The sequence below is a fragment of the Acipenser ruthenus genome, chromosome 7, assembly GCF_902713425.1.
Source record: "Acipenser ruthenus chromosome 7, fAciRut3.2 maternal haplotype, whole genome shotgun sequence".
NCBI classification, from domain to species: Eukaryota; Metazoa; Chordata; class Actinopteri; order Acipenseriformes; family Acipenseridae; genus Acipenser; species Acipenser ruthenus.
Genome location: NC_081195.1, coordinates 33,958,043 through 33,978,071, shown reverse-complemented (window position 1 = coordinate 33,978,071; position 20,029 = coordinate 33,958,043). Strand labels below are relative to the sequence as shown.

The following is a 20,029-nucleotide window of genomic DNA, read 5'->3' as shown; positions in this document are numbered from 1 at the left end:
AAGGTCAGGGGTCAAGGAAGCTGACGGAGCAGGGTTCATTGCCATAACGCTGCGTTGCTATAGAGATTGTAGGCCATACCAGCAATAAAAAGGGGTTACTGCCTAAATAAACACCTTGAAAAACAAGCAATTGGCTTTTATCAGTATTGTTCTATTTTTAAAATAGTTTGATGGTGAAATTGTTTGGATTAAAAAAAAATACAGCCCAAAACACTGTAAGGCTGTAAGCAAAAGCAGACACGTAGCCCCCCTCTGCACGTGCAGACATCAGGGCATTTCTATCATTCAGAAGCTTTACACTGGATTTGGTCACCACAACGGGACTCTGTTTGCATCATCTGACCCCTGCCTGACACATTGCCCTTTCCTGACTGCTGACTCGCGCTCAGCATTGTGAATGAACTCTCCTGCTTACCAACTCCAAATGTCACCTCTCCAAACTTCATCATGTGACCCCGTCCTGTTAATATAAGCTATGGGCTAACTGCAAGCAGTGGCTGGTTAACTGTCCAGATCATAAACACTTCTCTGCTGTAATGACAGATTGGGTCAACTGACTCGTACAGTACTTTTGAAATGAGTGTCTTTGTGAACTGTATTCTCCCCAACAGCGATATAGGATCAGGTAAATGACGGCACCCTCAATGACACTTAACTGTATACAAACTAGACTGAGAGAGCCTGTCAATGCGACCACATGTAAGAAACAATATAAAGTATGCCTTTCCATACCTGTTTATAGTTAAAATCACTTAAATAACAAAATATATTAATTAAGGATCCCCATTTTTTGAATGAGAACCCTATACAAATTCAAAGACTAATTCATGTATATTTTAAATTAGGAGTGAGGAGTGAGTTTTGTCCTTTCCTTTCTTTTAGGAGTTAGACTGCTAAGTCTTATTCCAAAAGTCTGGCGACCTGGTTTCACAGGCCCTGATTAGTAGTAGTCTTGGACTAACTTTCCTAAATTAACATTATGTAGTCCAAGATTAATGCAAATCTGTGTTTGTGAAACCAGCCCTAGGTTTGACTTTATCTACGTTTACTGATAAAAACAAAGGTCAAATTAGCCAAGGCTAAAAAAATCATTGACAAGCAGTGTTCTGTTCAGTAGCTATCAAATGAACTGAACCATACAGAGAAACTGCATTCCTAACTTCAATACAATGTACAGAAACCATGGTTCAGCTGCTGAAGTTGCTCCTACAGAAGCTGTTCCAGAGATATTTTCGGAAAATATCAGTCATTCGGATGACAATGACATTGGTGGAGTTTCCATGTGTGTTTTTTGTTTTAGCTCGAGAAATTTGCTCTAGAAACATGTCTTGTGCAAAATGCTTTTTCAGGTTTCCATTCGCTCCATTTATTTTACTCGAGAAAACACAGCTTTTCACCCAACGTCATGCAAATGAAGGGGCTTGATATGTAAATTAGCTATGCGTAAACTTCTGCTTTTTTCGCAGATAGCTCGTGATAATGTTGTTTCCATGTGCACACAGAGAACTGGTACATGAGAGAATCTAAGCTGTGATTTCTAAATACCTAGTGTCTGGTTTTTTAATAATATGTTTTTCAAATATCATTAGTCAGGTGTCATGTCATTAGTAGTGAACAAACTGAAGTGCAGCATTAGTTTGATCCCAAAATTGCCACTGCCTGCTGTATCCTGCACAAACTCTTGTCAACAACGCAATGAGGTGTTCAGGAATCAGTTACTTCAGCCGCCAGTTTCAATTGGACAGCAGTGATCTGAGGAAGTCGTGCTGTCAGAGACTCTCTCCTTTCTTTTAAGTTGTGTTGGATTTACCGTTGTGTTAAATATTAATGATGCAAACAAATAAAACACAATCAATACGTTCATTTGCAATTTTATTTGGTCAGTTCTGAGAGGGCATCAACAACTTGTTGGTATATATATGTTTGTTGTGCTGTTTTGGGTGATCGAGCTGGCTCATGACATCCAACTATATTTATTAACGTGGAGGTTGGACACATGTTGAACAGGCTCATTTACATTTTCACATGAAATGCGAGTTTCCATGTGAAAATGGGGGCATGGTTTTCCATTGGTTTTCGTCATTTACACGAGTAAATGAGATTTACCCTATCCCTCTCTTTGGCCTTTTTTTCGGCCACAAACCTGATTCACACGAGTAATACACCCAAACGCCACGTGTAAATAGCCCTGCATGGAAACTGGCTCATTGACTCTTTTGCCCAAGGATTTATGAAGTCATTCAATGCGTATTTCCATATTTAAAATCATTATTACTGTAGGTAACTGAAAACTGAATTTGGATATGAATTACCTTACAAACACCCTTATGGAATACAGAGTAAGGGACAATTATAAGCTGTTTGAGAAATCTTTTCACTTTGTAGGCTATGAAAAGGAGGACAAAAAAGTGTATTTTGCAATTTGGAGAGATGTTATCTTTTTTTTTTTTTTTTTTTTTTATCAATATTTAATAATAAAACAAACGGTGCAAATAATTAAGTTACCTGTGTTGATGAAAAAGCAGCTCAACAGTTGTATGGCTGATAAATGTGAATTATATTAAGAGAGAAAAAGAGAAAAATCATATTATCAGTACATGTCCCTATTGACTCCCAGTATGTGATAATAATCAGTTTTTATTCCGGCAAGTTCAGAAATGCCAAAGAAACTTGGTAAATAAAATGACAAGCGTTTTGATGGGACCAATAGGTGATCCTTTAACACTTTAGCACCAGAGATATCAGCTGAAAATGACTTCTTGTTGAAATGTTTCTCAGTTACTTAATTAAGATTCTTTCTAAATGTTGCACTCCCAAGTGTTTTTTATATCCCATATGAATTCTGGAAAGTTACTTTGTTACCTTTCTGAGGTCCTGCACAGTTAGTGGGGTGAAAATCAGATGTAAGGAAGATACATGTGATTGATTGTAAATGGAATGAGACAATAATGCCAGGGCTTTTATTTTTTCATTCTGGCAAGTTGTTTAGTTACCTCCCGGAGGTCCTGCAGCACTGCGTTGAGCCGCTCGTTCTCAGCCTGCACGTTGGACATGACGCTCTTGTTCTGTTTCATTTCAGTTTGCAGCTCCAGGATCTTGCTCATGTAGTAGGCCTCTTTAGAGGCGGACTCCTGCAGCAGATTCTCCTCGAGGGTCTCCCCATCCTCCGCCACCTTCCTCTGGATCGAATAGGCCTGGCCAAATGCCTGTGGAGATCAGAGAAAAGAAAAGACAACTGGATTATGCTTTTTCATAATAAAACCTGCTTAAAACCCCGCACCAGGTTTTAAAAAGTTCACCTGACAATGGAAGACAATTAAGGGCTAGATTCTCAATTAGTGCATTTTTTTCTGCAAGGAAAAACAATTCAAATTCTAAAACAGTACAAAACAATTTCAGGCTACTTACAGCCCTTCTACACATTTACTGCTGTGCATTTGCAGGGTCATCTTGCAGTTTGCCCATGCTTTTCCCAGGGTTACACTGTGCATTTACCATCATTTACCATGGTTTGCAATGTTTTTAAATATGCTTTACCATACCTCTCTGGGCTTTACAATGCTGTTATCAGTTAAAACCGAAAATCAGAAGCTCTAATTATATTATACACTCAATGCAAACAACACTATTCTCTGGCAACGCACGATATGAAAAGTAAAATAATGTATAACAGCCAGCATAAAGTAAGTTATTGTAATACAGCAGACCTCTCAACTCTCCCGTATTTTGGACCCTTCTCTCGTGTCATCTCCCAGGACAGATTTTCTCCCGTATTCTACTGTTAAACCCCCTTATGTCAGCAAACCTTTAATGTCTACAAAATTCATGGCCGGTGTGTGATTACTGTAATTCTCGTCTGTCCTTAGCAGGGTTTAGGACCCAGGGGATTCCTGTGGCAGGCATGCATTCAGTGCGCAAGGCAAGTTCACATACATAGCCACACACCTGCACCCCCCCCCCCCCCCACCTCCCCCTCGATTTTGTATTTTCAAAAGTTGACAGGTATGACATTTCAGTTTACTAAAGCTCCTGTATTTTGAAAACTCAATGTTGACAGGTATGATACAGTACAGTTAAGCATAAAAGTGAAAGAACATGTATGTACAGTACCTTACTATAGATCTTGTGACTACAACGTAGCAAAAACGTATTTGATGGAAGTCTGCACAGTATTCGGCCGATTGAGCTGATAAATAAGTGATTGGAAACTGTAAAAACTGTCATGAGACTGACAACCATTTGCCTCCATGAAGGCTCGTTCTTGATGGCTTTCCCCAGTCATGCCGGTGCTATGTGCTCTACGTCACTGCTATTTCTGAAATACTCAAATGTATTTTTTTTTTAACGTTCAAAACCAGTAGAGTTGAAGCAAAGACCGTTGACAGCACACATGGGCACGCAGTGTCAATCTGTAACATTGCTATGGAAGACCATCCGGTCCAAAAATGCATTATTCAGTACACGTTCAAATATTTAGTACACGTACTGATTTGGACCAATCAAAATACATAAACTACGGGTTCTAAATAATTGTAAATGAACTACACATTTTCAACGTAGGAGCTGGCCATTTTACAGTAGTACCTACATAGGGGCTGGTCATTTTACAGTCAAGCAGCGTAATTACAAGAGTAGCCAATCACATTATACTGCTGCTGACTTGTTGACCATGACATGGTTCAGTTTGTATTAACAAACTACATGTTTTTTTTATTTTATATAAAAAACATTTTATATTTTATATTATATTTATTTCAGTTTTACACTCAAATATTGAGTTACTATAGCTAATATTAGATGCAATGTCAGATCTTTCAACACTTGTTTAAAATGGCATATTAGTTACAGTGGGGTTATCTTTCACTAGACTTTACCCAATGCCAAGTCCATATACGAATTGAGCAGGAATGGCAGATGAAAGGTGACTTTTAATTTGATAATTTGACCACCCTACTAGGATGTCAAAAACCCTACAGAACTACTTGCTTTCATCCATTTCCTTTACTGTGCATTTACAGAAATAAAAAAATAAAAAAAATTAATTAATGAAGCTGTTTTTTTTGCATGGCAAATTGATTAAATGAAACAACAGGTTTGTAATTGTGCCTCTTCTGACTTAGAAGTCACCAGCCACCACTCGATACAGAGTTACTTTGTTGGTCATTTATTTACTTTTAATAAATTAAGTCAATATGATGTGCTTGATTTTTGTCTGCCTTTCTCCTGCCTTAACAACTTTATTTAGAAAATACTTTCTGCAAAGAGTTTTAGCAGGGTGTGATTTGAAGGGGTCGTGTCCCTGGCTCTGCTTTTTGTATCCCAGGCTCTTTCTTGCTCTTTCAGTTTTCTTCCACAGCAGGGAAAACAGATTTTGTACTAACAAAGTCTTTCTGCTGGAAAATGTCATTTATACAGATGATATTTGTTGTATATAAGTCTAGTCGGGCAGCAGTGTGGAGTAGTGGTTAGGGCTCGGGACTCTTGACCGGAGGGTTGTGGGTTCAGTCCCTGGTGGGGGACACTGCTGCTGTACCCTTGAGCAAGGTACTTTACCTAGATTGCTCCAGTAAAAACCCAACTGTATAAATGGGTAATTGAATGTAAAAATAATGTAATTGTATGTAAAAATAATGTGATATCTTGTAACAACTGTAAGTCGCCCTGGATAAGGGCGTCTGCTAAGAAATAAATAATAATAATAATAATAATAATAATAGTTAAAGGTAAAACAATAGATAGCTGGGTTGGCTGTGCAGGCGGACATTTTGTGTTCAGCACGTGTTTAGAAGTGTTACTATGTGTAATGAGTGTGTTTGTGTGCATGTGTACTAGATGTGTGTTTGCGTGCACATGTACTAGACGTGCGGCTCCGAGGTTATAAATCTTCTTGTTGTGAGCCTACAAGGAAGACCTCTGTGTGCTGAAAGGATTTAGAAATATGAATTATACTGTAGTACAACAAAGAGATATTGCATTGAAGAAACATTGTGTGAGTTTCTCTGACTACACAACAATATTCGAACATTCTGCATATAGTATGACAATTCTGTGTATGTATGCACAGTACACCGTCACTCCATTTTTAGTTTGGCAAATGTTGTTTGTGGCATTATAAGCGTACGTTGTTATTGCATTGAGTTAACAATAATAATAATAATAATAATAATAATAATAATAATAATAATAATAATAATAAAATGTGTTAAACGACAATAACATTTGCATGGTGGCAGATGTCGGTATAGCAACGTGATGTATCTTTACTAGAGGTTTTCCTAATGTTTTGTAGTTTGTGTATTTTATCTCCTCCTGATATAATCAGTGGCGGCTGGTGGGCAAAACAAATGGGGAAGCAGAAAAAAAGGCAGGGGGCTGCAGCAACAGAACACTACCGGCACAAATTATGGAAAAAACAAATGATTTACAGCAAGACTAAGGGAGATTGTATTGCCCATTTTCCATCACTCAGACCCCTTACTTAATACCCTGGTATCTCTGAATAGATAATAGTCTCTTCTTTAAAAATATGCTAAATATTTCAATAAGCAAGACATCTCACAAGTAGAAAAGGAGTTCGTTGACAGACAACTTTACTCAGACTACTTTCTCACTAAATATCAGGGTATTCCTGAATAGAAAATGGTCTCCTCTTTAAAAATATGCAAGACATTTCACAAGTGTGGAATAACTGGGTATGACATTTTCTCTGCATTTTATGCTTAAAAATAGATGTTTGGCTAAGGACTGCCAAGAACAACACTATATTGAATATTATACCAGTGTTGGCAGTCAGCTCTCAGGGGGTAAAATCGACAACAAATGCTCCGCTCATTCATTCAGCACTGTTAGTAAACAGCTCATTTAGGGTACCACTGAATTTATGAGGCAGATTGCTCATTAAAATCTTCAGCATATTTTTAAAAAGGAGACAATTATCTATTCTGGGATACCAAGATATTTAGTGAGCAAGTAGTCTGAGTGAAGTTATCCGGCAACAAACTCCCCATCCCCAGCTGTGCTGCTTTCCTAGAAAAAGGAGAATATTTCAGAGTACCGTTCTATTTGTGATAGGGCTGCACGATTAATCAAATTCTGATCGAAATTACGATATTGACACGTGCAATATCCATATATTCTCCTTTCTTTGACACTCCATTAAAACAACAAAAACTAGGCTATGGTACCTCATCCAATGAAATGCACTAGACTCCGTTCATTCAGTGTCTACATGCACAGAGGGTGCTGACCAATCACAAGCGGGCTCTCTCACTCTCTACGTGGCATGCACATGCTAACCAATCACAAGCGTCCCCACAGAGCGCGCTTTTAGACGCTAATGAGGAGCAAAGAGAAAGGGCTTGTCGGAAAAATGAGTGCTTCTGAGGAGAGCGTTGATTTGGTGGCCAAGAAGGGCGCATCCTCTGTCATATGGCAGTATTTCGGCTTCAAACCAACTGATGTTACCCAAACGCAAGTCTTGTGCAAAAAGTGCCTCCGAGTTGTTGCGACAACTAGAGGCAACACAACTAATTTATTCAATGAGAGAGGCTTTAGCCACCTGGGGCCTGAAATAGGAGAAGCAAGTTTGCATCACTACTGATAACGGGGCACACGTGGTCAAGGCTATCGTGTTGAATGACTGGACCAGGCTCCAATGTTTTGGCCACAGACAGCAGCTTGCAATCGGTAAGTGTTAGGCTACATGTTTTTAAGGCACTTTTATAATTTCAATTATAATAATAATTGAGCCTACTCATATATAATTACACAATCATAAGCTTCCTATTCCATCTGCAGCCTATGGCTGCCTGAATAATATTATCTTAGGTTATTTAAGAACTCAACTCATTTATATACCGATAAATCATCTCCTGATCACTCGTTTTATCACCAAACTCCTCAATAATGCGATCCAAGTCATTATTTTATTATTATAACATCTCAAAAGCTCTGCAAATGTCTGTGATATTCTCTGAAGTTGACTAACCAGGAGCTGGTGGACATTATTTTGATGTTAAGAAATTCAATAAAACAATGTTGGAAAAGATTTGGTTTTGTATTCAGTTAGCACAGTATGTATTTATTCCTAGGATCTCATTTTAGAAGCGATGTTCTCTACTCTGACACTTGTTTTAACCATGTCTGATTGCATTTTTGAAGTTTTCACCCAAGTGTTTGAAAATCGCAATTCATAATCGCAATTGCAATATCTGGCCAAAAAAATTGCAATTAGATATTTTATCCAAATCGTGCAGCCCTAATTTGTGAGATGTCTTGCTCACTGAAATATTTAGCATATCTTAAACTGAGTTAGGAATAATGGGCAATGCAATCCCCACCCCAGTCTTGCTGTAAAAATCACTTGTTGCCATAATTTGTGCTGGTATTGTATATATGTGTGTGTATACAATCCAGGGCTGGCAATGGAACATCAAACAAGCAATGTGATTGGTCGAGGAAGGTTCCAGCTGTCCGTATATTGGATGGATACGGACAGTTGAAGCCTTGTCACATATTCTAAATCACTGCGCTGCCTCACAGAATTTAAAGTATCGATAGCCATTTTGCTTACAGTTACAGATGTATAGCTGTAACTATGAAACTGAGTGACCAATTACCTGCAAAAAATCCCAAAGTAGTAACTAGAGTAGTAGTAACATGCTGATTTGGATGAAGAACAATTAAATGAACAGGAAGATAGCAAAACAGAAAAAAATACAAAAAAAAATAAATCTTTATACTCACTCACCCCGACTTTGTCACTTCAAAATTTTTAGCGGTTTGTAAACACAAATGAAAAATACAAAAAGACACTTCTGCACATTATCCACCCCTCTCTGACACAGAACTTGAACAAATTACTGCAATCCGAGACTTTTTGTTCCTCACGTCTGTTCTGCTCAGTGTGTCTGCAAAAAAAAACTCAGTGCCGTCTCAACTCCGCCCTCTGTGTATTTTTTCAATGGCAATTTGCAAAATATCAGAAGTAAGATACTGTCTTTTACATGATTTATTAATGTTTTTATTAATTTCCCAGCATAACTTAGTGTGCAGTTCATAGTTATAAATGGGACTACTTTATTGCCGCAAGGATATTTAATAAAAAAACAAATATTTTTTTGCCCTAAACATGATTTACGCTTTTTTTCCCTTCAAATCCACTGTTTTACCTAGATTATAAATGCAATAAGGCCCTTCAGAGTATCTGTATATGTAGAATATATGGACTTCTTGGACTATTCGACGTATACGGACACCCTGTTGGGCCTTATTGCATATATATATATATATATATATATATATATATATATATATATATATATATATATATATACAGTGCCTTGCGAAAGTATTCGGCCCCCTTGAACTTTGCGACCTTTTGCCACATTTCAGGCTTCAAACATAAAGATATGAAACTAATTTTTTGTGAAGAATCAACAACAAGTGGGACACAATCATGAAGTGGAACGAAATTTATTGGATATTTCAAACTTTTTTAACAAATAAAAAACTGAAAAATTGGGCGTGCAAATTATTCAGCCCCTTTACTTTCAGTGCAGCAAACTCTCTCCAGAAGTTCAGTGAGGATCTCTGAATGATCCAATGTTGACCTAAATGACTAATGATGATAAATAGAATCCACCTGTGTGTAATCAAGTCTCCGTATAAATGCACCTGCACTGTGATAGTCTCAGAGGTCCGTTTAAAGCGCAGAGAGCATCATGAAGAACAAGGAACACACCAGGCAGGTCCGAGATACTGTTGTGGAGAAGTTTAAAGCCGGATTTGGATACAAAAAGATTTCCAAAGCTTTAAACATCCCAAGGAGCACTGTGCAAGCGATAATATTGAAATGGAAGGAGTATCAGACCACTGCAAATCTACCAAGACCTGGCCGTCCCTCTAAACTTTCAGCTCATACAAGGAGAAGACTGATCAGAGATGCAGCCAAGAGGCCCATGATCACTCTGGATGAACTGCAGAGATCTACAGCTGAGGTGGGAGACTCAGAAAGCCATTTCTTAAAGATATCCATAAAAAGTGTCGTTTACAGTTTGCCACAAGCCACCTGGGAGACACACCAAACATGTGGAAGAAGGTGCTCTGGTCAGATGAAACCAAAATCAAACTTTTTGGCAACAATGCAAAACGTTATGTTTGGCGTAAAAGCAACACAGCTCATCACCCTGAACACACCATCCCCACTGTCAAACATGGTGGTGGCAGCATCATGGTTTGGGCCTGCTTTTCTTCAGCAGGGACAGGGAAGATGGTTAAAATTGATGGGAAGATGGATGGAGCCAAATACAGGACCATTCTGGAAGAAAACCTGATGGAGTCTGCAAAAGACCTGAGACTGGGACGGAGATTTGTCTTCCAACAAGACAATGATCCAAAACATAAAGCAAAATCTACAATGGAATGGTTCACAAATAAACATATCCAGGTGTTAGAATGGCCAAGTCAAAGTCCAGACCTGAATCCAATCGAGAATCTGTGGAAAGAACTGAAAACTGCTGTTCACAAATGCTCTCTATCCAACCTCACTGAGCTCGAGCTGTTTTGCAAGGAGGAATGGGCAAAGATTTCAGTCTCTCGATGTGCAAAACTGATAGAGACATACCCCAAGCGACTTACAGCTGTAATCGCAGCAAAAGGTGGCGCTACAAAGTATTAACTTAAGGGGGCTGAATAATTTTGCACGCCCAATTTTTCAGTTTTTTATTTGTTAAAAAAGTTTGAAATATCCAATAAATTTCGTTCCACTTCATGATTGTGTCCCACTTGTTGTTGATTCTTCACAAAAAATTACAGTTTCATATCTTTATGTTTGAAGCCTGAAATGTGGCAAAAGGTGGCAAAATGTGGCAAGGCACTGTATATATATATATATATATATATATATATATATATATATATATATATATATATATATACAAAAAAATTGGAGCCAGGAATTGGAGCCAGGATGATTAATGTAATGAGGGATACCTGCCAGAGAAACAGGGCTGAAACTGGCTATTAGGGTACGTAGGTCTGTGTGAAGGCTAAGGCCTGCGGAAAGACTCAGTAAATACTGCAATAGGGTAATATGCACTGTGTGTGCTATTACTTGTGTTTAAAACAAGATGTTTTGTTGAGCTGGCAAACGGTTTAGCCGTCCAGTTGTGAGTCAGGCATCATTCAAATTTTAGCTAGCACTCCAACTCGGAGTTAAGCTTTTGTTTGTTTTGTTTTGTTTTATGAATAAACTTACAGTTACTACCCTGTTTGTTTACGAAGACTGTGAAAAAGATAAAGTCGGGCTTGTTCATTTCTATCAAGATCAGCCTGTTAGGATTGCGGGCTGGGCAGCAAAACTAGATCTCTCCAACTTACACTGATGATGGAAATTCCACAACAGGCAGTTTTAAAATCTCTGACTGCAGAAAAAATGATGTAGGCTGAAGACAAAGGCTGTGAATATATTATACTGTAAGGGAAATGTTGGAGGTTAGAGAATAAATTGCAGGTGGATGGCGACAGTCCCAGTTTGATATTGGAACGAGATTGAGTGCAGTTGGAGCTACAGTGCATGGAAATACAGCTTTATTACAAACCAGTCTTAGAAGTAGAATAAAGATGCTAGTTTTAAGGGAAGGCTGGGTAATATCAGCCACTGTCAGAACAAAGCAAGGTCAGGCGGATATGATTGCTTCCCGCTGGTCCGCTGTCAATGTACTGAAGCTGCCTGAGAGAGCTGACCTCACTACCCAAAGAAAGCTGTTCTCAGGTTCAGCCCAGGGTTAGTGTTGACAGTTTCTATTCCTGCTGTCTAAAGAACAGGGTAAAAAAGAAACATGCAATGTGGGCAAAAAACTACTACATAATCCTGCAATGAAACATGGGCAATAACTACTGAGTTCACTTACTGGACCAGACCACAGTGCAGTAAACTCTCTCTAATCCAAAACCTGGTAGCCTGAACTGACCTATAATCTGGATCACTCTACCAGAATGAAATGCATGCTGATAGCAGCTGTATAAACTATTTCCACACAGGTGAATTGCAATTGTACTGCAAACAGTCGCCTATATGTACTGTATAGTACTGTGCAGGTCATCAGTTAAACAAGAAACGGGTAATAGCATATCAATTACAAAAATATACACAGCTTTGTTCTTTTCTTTTTCATTTTGAGTGCTCTATTATTCCCCCCAGTTTTTCTCCAGATTCTAGAATCTCTAATTCTATTCCCTCACCACAGACACACCCAGGAGCTCGACAGGGGATGCCGGCGAGCCACCCGCTCCTGGAGGACAAAGGCCAGCCTTGCAGGTGTCTGCTTGAGCTCACAGGGCAACTAGCCAGTAGGGGTCTGGTGTTGAGGTGACTCAGTCCTCTGCCAATGCAACCCTCCCTCTGGAATCCCCAGCAAAGATCAATAACCTGGCACAGCCAGGATGCAAACTTGCAGTCCCTGACTACATGACTCACCATGCCTTTACCAGGGAAGCAACTTGGCGACATCACACTTTTCTTTTTATGTGTTTATGTTAACCAGCGCAAGCGAACCTCAAAATACAGGGACTATTAATACAAAAGCAGCCTTTTTACAGATGCTGTCACTTATTTACCTCTTTCTCTTCTAAAAGTTTTCCAAATTAAATTTGTGTGGTAATTTCATATAGCACAGTTAACCACGGTTTGTTTTTCATGTTTCTCAGTTTGCTTTCTCATACCTCTCTGGGCTTCACCATGCTTTTACTATGCTTAATGCTTAATTGCACTTTGCTATGCATTAAGGTTTTCTCTGGCTACACCTTCTATAATGAGCATTCGCCTTATAGTGGTTACAGCAGATTTTTTAAAAAAGAAGCTCATGTTCTAGAAAACATGCATTTTCAATGGTAAAAGTGTGTATATATATATATATATATATATATATATATATATATATATATATATATATATATATATATAGAGATATATATATATATAAAAACCAGCCGGCACTCACGGTCGTTCGTTGCCCCTTCAAATTACTGACCCAGACACAAGAAATTGATTTTTTTAACAGGCTGATGCGCTATTTTAATAAACAAACAAAATAAAACACAAAATAAACACCTAGCTCCTTTTTGGAGCACTGACTAAACAAGCAGGTCCCTGACTCACTCACAGGACGGCTAAGTCGTTTACCTGCCAAACAAAACAAACAAACAAAACACACACAGGTTTACACTCACGCACCAGAAGGTTTCACACTACCTTTTTTTTTTTCGCCTGCACGCACTCGCAAGCAGGCTCTTCAAACAGTAGCCCTGTGCAGACTGACTACACTCCTTAAATACCCTGCACCTGGTTCTAATTTACAATAACAGGAGGCTGTGTGGTCCAGTGGTTAAAGAAAAGGGCTTGTAACCAGGAGGTCCCCGGTTCAAATCCCACCTCAGCCACTGACTCGTGTGACCCTGAGCAAGTCTCTTAACCTCCTTGTGCTCCGTCTTTCAGGTGAGACGTAATTGTAAGTGACTCTGCAGCTGATGCATAGTTCACACACCCTAGTCTCTGTAAGTCGCCTTGGATAAAGGCGTCTGCTAAATAAATAAATAAATAAATAATAATAATAATAATAATAATAATAATAATAATAATAATAACTACCAGTTGCAGGGGATAATTAACAATAAAACAATTAAACTAAATGTGCATACGCACATGTCTTCTGCAGAGAGGATTTTAACCCCCCTCCCTGCTGTGTTACAATATATATATATATATATATATATATATATATATATATATATATATATATACAGTGCCCTGAAAAAGTATTTGCCCCTTGATACATATTTCATTTATTTATTAAAGATAGTTATGCAACACCCAATGCCCCCGTGTGAAAAAGTAATCACCCCCTTAGACTCAATAACTAGTTACGCCACATTTAGCAGCACTAACTGCAACCAAACGCTCCTTGTAGTTATTGATTAGTCTCTCACAGCGCCGAGATAAAGTCGGCGCTGTGAGAGAATTTTGGCACACTCCTCCACGCAGAACTGCATGTATTTGTGGGTTTTCGAGCTTGAACTGCTCGTTTCAGGTCCTGCCACAACATCTCAATGGGGTTTAGGTCTGGACTTTGACTAGGCCATTCCAAAACTTTAAATTTGTTGTTCTTCAACCGTTCTGATGTAGACTTGCTTGTGTGTTTCGGATCATTGTCTTGCTGCATGACCCAGCTGCGCTTCAGCTTCAGCTCACGGACGGATGGCATGACATTCTCCTGTAGAATTCTCTGATAGAGAGCAGAATTCCTTCAATGGTTCCTTCAATGATGGCAAGGCGTCCAGGTCCTGATGCAGCAAAGCATCCCCAAGCCATTTCTGAGGCTCTGGGGCTTCACCGAACCACAGTCAGAGCCATATTGTCCAAATGGAGAAATTTTGGGACAGTAGTGAATCTTCCCAGGAGTGGCCGTCCTGCCAAAATCTCTCCAAGAGCAAGGCGTCAAAACGTCCAGGAAGTCACAAAGAACCCTAGAACAACATCCAGGGATCTGCAGGCCTCTCTTGCCTCGGCTGAGGTCAGTGTTCATGACTCCACCATCAGAAAGACACTGGGCAAAAATGGGATTCATGGCAGAGTAGCAAGGCAGAAACCATTGCTCACTAAGAAGAACATGAATGCCTGATTTGGGCCAACCCTGCCCAATATAAATCTGACTAACTTTGACCCAAGACGGCACGCCACAGTACGCTGCCCTAGTCCAGCCTCCAATATGCCGATTGCACGAAGGCGCTGCTCTCTTGACAGACGTGGCATATCGTTTTTTTTCTGTGATTTTCTTTATTGCTTTTATTCAAGCTTGCAATTCAACAGATGAAATCACTCCATATCCAGTGTCCAATCAACTGTCTCACTAATTAGGTGATTAAGTGCATATGCTTCAGTCATAGTCACTCAAGCGTGTCATGCTCAAGGATGAATGATCGAGTGATTAAAAAGAAACCAAAAACATTTTGTCATTGTCCATCATTTATATACCTTTTTTTTGTTTAAATAAATGTGTTATAATAGTGATAAGTTTCTTTTGATGCTTGATATATATATATATATATATATATATATATATATATATATATATATATATATATATATATTGTAGCGAGCGGTGGTCTCACTCTTTCGGTCGATACCGTTTAGTGCAGACAGACGGACAGACACGTTGCTTTTGAACAGCGTTCCGGTTTTATTGTCTTTTATTTTACAAATCCCTATCGGCTGGGACCCACGCCTCTAACACAAATAATCTCCCAATCTTCTCTGTATCTCACTCTCTTCACCTCTAACCCGCTGCTCAACTCCCCCAGCCCTTTTTCCTCCTCTTTTTCAGCACGCCCACCAATCCCTGCGCTTCACCCGCCTGCATGCCAACCGGACCTGACATAACACAACCTAACCTCAGCTACGAGAAGAGCTGACTGGTCAACTACACACAAATCCCACCCCCCCATCGGCGTGGTCTCGCCTCACAATACACAAACCACGAACAAGACACACAGCACACAAAAGTCCCTTCACTTCGGCCAGGTCGCTACAATATATATAATATATATATATATATATATATATATATATATATATATATATATATATATATATATATATATATATATATATATACAGTACTGTGCAAAAGTTTTAGGCAGGTGTGAAAAAATGCTGTAAAGTAAGAATGGTTTCAAAAATAGACATGTTAATAGATTATATTTATCAAATGCAAAGTGAGTGAACAGAAGAAAAATCTAAATCAAATCCATATTTGGTGTGACCACTCTTTGCCCTCAAAACAGCATCAATTCTTCTTGGTACACTTGCACAAAGTCAGGGATTTTGTAGGCATATAGTCAGGTGTATGATTAAACAATTATACTAAACAGGTGTTAATGATCATCAATTCAATATGTAGGTTGAAACACAATCATTAACTGAAACAGAAACAGCTGTGTAGGAGGAATAAAACTGGGTGAGGAACAGCCAAACTCAGCTAACAAGGTGAGGTTGCTGAAGACAGTTTACTGTCAAAAGTCATACACCATGGCAAGACTGAGCACAGCAACAAGACACAAGGTAGTTATACTGCATCAGCAAGGTCTCTCCCAGGCAGAAATTTCAAGGCAGACAGGGGTTTCCAGATGTGCTGTCCAAGCTCTTTTGAAGAAGCACAAAGAAACGGGCAACGTTGAGGACCGTAGACGCAGTGGTCGGCCAAGGAAACTTACTGCAGCAGATGAAAGACACATCATGCTTACTTCCCTTTGCAATCGGAAGATGTCCAGCAGTGCCATCAGCTCAGAATTGGCAGAAAACAGTGGGACCCTGGTACACCCATCTACTGTCCGGAGAAGTCTGGTCAGAAGTGGCCTTCATGGAAGACTTGCAGCCAAAAAGCCATACCTCTGACGTGGAAACAAGGCCAAGCGACTCAACTATGCACGAAAACACAGGAACTGGGGTGCAGAAAAATGGCAGCAGGTGCTCTGGACTGATGAGTCAAAATTTGAAATATTTGGCTGTAGCAGAAGGCAGTTTGTTCGCCGAAGGGCTGGAGAGCGGTACACGAATGAGTGTCTGCAGGCAACAGTGAAGCATGGTGGAGGTTCCTTGCAAGTTTGGGGCTGCATTTCTGCAAATGGAGTTGGGGATTTGGTCAGAATTAATGGTCTCCTCAATGCTGAGAAGTACAGGCAGATACTTATCCATCATGCAATACCATCAGGGAGGCATCTGACTGGCCCCAAATTTATTCTGCAGCATGACAACGACCCCAAGCATACAGCGAAAGTCAGAGCCCTGATCTCAACATCATCGAGTCTGTCTGGGATTACATGAAGAGAGAGAAGCAACTGAGGCTGCCTAAATCCACAGAAGAACTGTGGTTAGTTCTCCAAGATGTTTGGACCAACCTATCTGCCGAGTTCCTTCAAAAACTGTGTGCAAGTGTACCTAGAAGAATTGATGCTGTTTTGAAGGCAAAGGGTGGTCACACCAAATATTGATTTGATGTAGATTTTTCTTCTGTTCACTCACTTTGCATTTAGTTAATTGATAAATATAATCTATTAACATGTCTATTTTTGAAAGCATTCTTACTTTACAGCATTTTTCCACACCTGCCTAAAACTTTTGCACAGTACTGTGTATATATATATATATATATATATATATATATATATAGTACCAGTTAGTATATTATATATTTGGTCTCTCTATCCCAGTACATAAAAAAAGGCTGTGATCATAACCTCATTATACACAGTGGATGCATTATAGTCCAACAATTACTGTATTATTCTATATGCCGTTGTGGTATTTGAATAAAGAAAGCACTTAAATAATTAAAGAACAAGAAAAGGATTCTGCAAAGTGCACATGCTAAGTGAAGCCTTGTATGCACTACAAGCCAGTACATTCTTCCTCTGTATGACAATGCAACAGCGAATTATGACAAATGCCAACCATACGCAGTACAATGGACCTCTTTAATCAAACCATAAGTTACTTTGCTCTGTGTTTAATCAATAGCAGCTTTGAAACACCATACTTTAGAAACAAGCTTGTTGAATAAATACAGGGTAATTCCATATAAAATTAATCACCAAAAACCTCAACCTCCTTTGATTTGGATAAAAATGGTTACAGTGTAAATTTTAGGCCTGAGTGACATCCTGTTCATGAGATACAGCTCATCAAAGTTGACCCATTTTGGCCCCCCCCCCATCCACTCTTTCCAAGGTCATAACTTCCTCCATAATTGACACAGAAAGGTAGTTTTGGTGTTGTTTTAAAGCACTTAAATACCACTCTCGAATATATTCTCATTCTATGGAAGGTTCTGTGAAGTGTAAGATAAAAAAAAGTTGTGTGATTCTGTGACCTTTGACCTCACCCAGATCAAACCGCGTACGTTGGTTTTTTGTCAGTGTTTGACAGATTGTAGCCTAGACCCTTATCTACATTTCCTGCAAGTTTCATTGTGCGCCTGCCATTGGTTGAGGCACAGCACAGAGTTGAATACTGAGTGTCAGGTGAACCTACTAAGTGAAGCAATTACACACCTAATACAATTAAACAAAAATATTTAGTTGTAATCGAGTACACTCGCATGTTAAATTGAAGCTGCAGCGAACTGGTGCAGCTGTAACAGATTCAAGTTAATTAATTAACCAATTTGTTAGTCGACATGTGCAGAAAGAAAGATTTTGTTTTTGTTTACAATTAACAGTCTGGAAGGAGGGAGCACCAACAAAAACAACTTGTTCTCTGCAGTCTTTCAGAGGCCTATCGTTTCTTCGAATTACAGCATCCTGACATTAAGATTGGCTTCTCCAAATGTGCAGAGCTGAATCCAAAGGAGAGTGTATTGGCAGGCAGTAGCGGTGCACATGTGGTGTGTGTCTGTCTGCACAACACACCAGAATGTTGTTCATTTGTTCTAAGCTTCCACAACTGAGTGCCAGTACAGAAGTGGCTTTGAATCACTATCGGCTTTGTAAAAAACATTTTTTATCTTATCTCATGTGTTCCCCACCTAAAGTCGATTGCCACTTTGGAAAGTGTGAAAACTGTCCATCACTTGAAGTCATCTACAAATGCTCTTTCAAGATAGCCTGGTGGAATATCGGAAGTGGACTACAACTGACAGATCCACCCTTCAGACAATCAATGAACCTGCTAATCAGTTCATAGAGACTTTCACAAGCCATCTCCAACGTCTTCGTCGACATGATTTTATCGCAAAGACGCAGACTGCGTATTATCAACAGCAGAGTTCCTAGTAGTTGGTGATTTTGCAGAAAACTTCACTTTTGTCTTGCAAGATGAAGCACAATCACACCATTGGAACAACTCTCAGGCAACCATACATTCTTTTGTTTGCTATTGGCGAGACAAAGATGGGAATTCTCAGCACATCTCATATGTTGCAATATCAGAATGTATGACTCATGACACAGTCGCTGTTTAACTCTTTCAAAAGCATCTCTTGAGGTTCTTGGAGAACAAATTTTGAAGGCCCCTGAGAAAAATCATTCTGTTTCCCACGCCGTCCAGATCAATTTATTGTAGATGTGGGGGGTGTGCTGACATCAGTGGAGCCAACAACTGCAACAGGAAGGGCATATACCCTGAGAGACAAGGAGATGCCAAAGCATCAAAAGCCTTGACAGAGTGGCTACGAAGGAAAAGGGCAACTTAAGCATAGGTGAGTGGTAAATTGTGTTTCATGCAGAAATATAAGGACAGAGACCTGAAAATGAAATATCTACATTTCCACCACTTCTAACAATACGTTTTCTTTTCCAGGCTCAGTGGATTTGAAGAGCGGTAATTACAGCTCCTGGAGATGCATCATTTAAAATACCAATTAAAATACCATTTAAAATACGCTGACAGAAGTACCACTGGTGGGGACAAAATTAAACGTGCACAATTCAGTATTGATTTGTTTAATTCACCTGTATTTGTTTGCTTTAGCCAATTGTGTAAATAGGGCACCTTGATAATTCATTTATGTATTAATAGCTATTACAGCTGCACCAGTTCACTACAGCTTCAATTTAACAGGAGAGGAGAGTATACTCGATTGCAAATAAATATTTTTGTTTTTAATTGTATAGGTGTGTAATTGCTTCACTTAGAAGATTCACCTGACACTCTACATTCAACTCTTTTTATCTTGTATTTCACATCAATTGTGATATAATGAATAGATTATATCTATCCTATTTGAGAGCTTCAAGACGACACCAACACCAGCTTTCTATGTTAATCATGGAGGAAGTTATGACCATGTAAACGCAGGGTGGGTGTCCAAATCAGGTCAAGCTGTGATGACCTGTATATCATAAATAGGAGGTCCCTCAGGCCTACAATTCACAGTGTTCTTCCAAAGACAATAACATGTACAAAAGTTTATCAAAATCAAGTGAAAAATGTATTTCATATGGAATGACCCATATGTACTTGCAGGATGCTATTTTA

General features: G+C 39.1%; 1 protein-coding gene across 3 annotated transcripts in view; it reads right to left on the bottom strand.

Annotated features, from left to right (window-relative positions):
• LOC117415972 (protein bicaudal D homolog 1-like) overlaps positions 1-20,029 on the bottom strand; it is a 138,486-nt gene that overhangs the window by 56,320 nt on the left and 62,137 nt on the right. For all 3 annotated transcript variants that reach the window (XM_034026958.3, XM_034026960.3, XM_059026815.1), the window contains one exon: positions 2,994-3,206. In XM_034026958.3, coding sequence (XP_033882849.2) covers positions 2,994-3,206 — 213 coding nt within the window. The remainder of the gene's footprint in view (positions 1-2,993; positions 3,207-20,029) is intronic.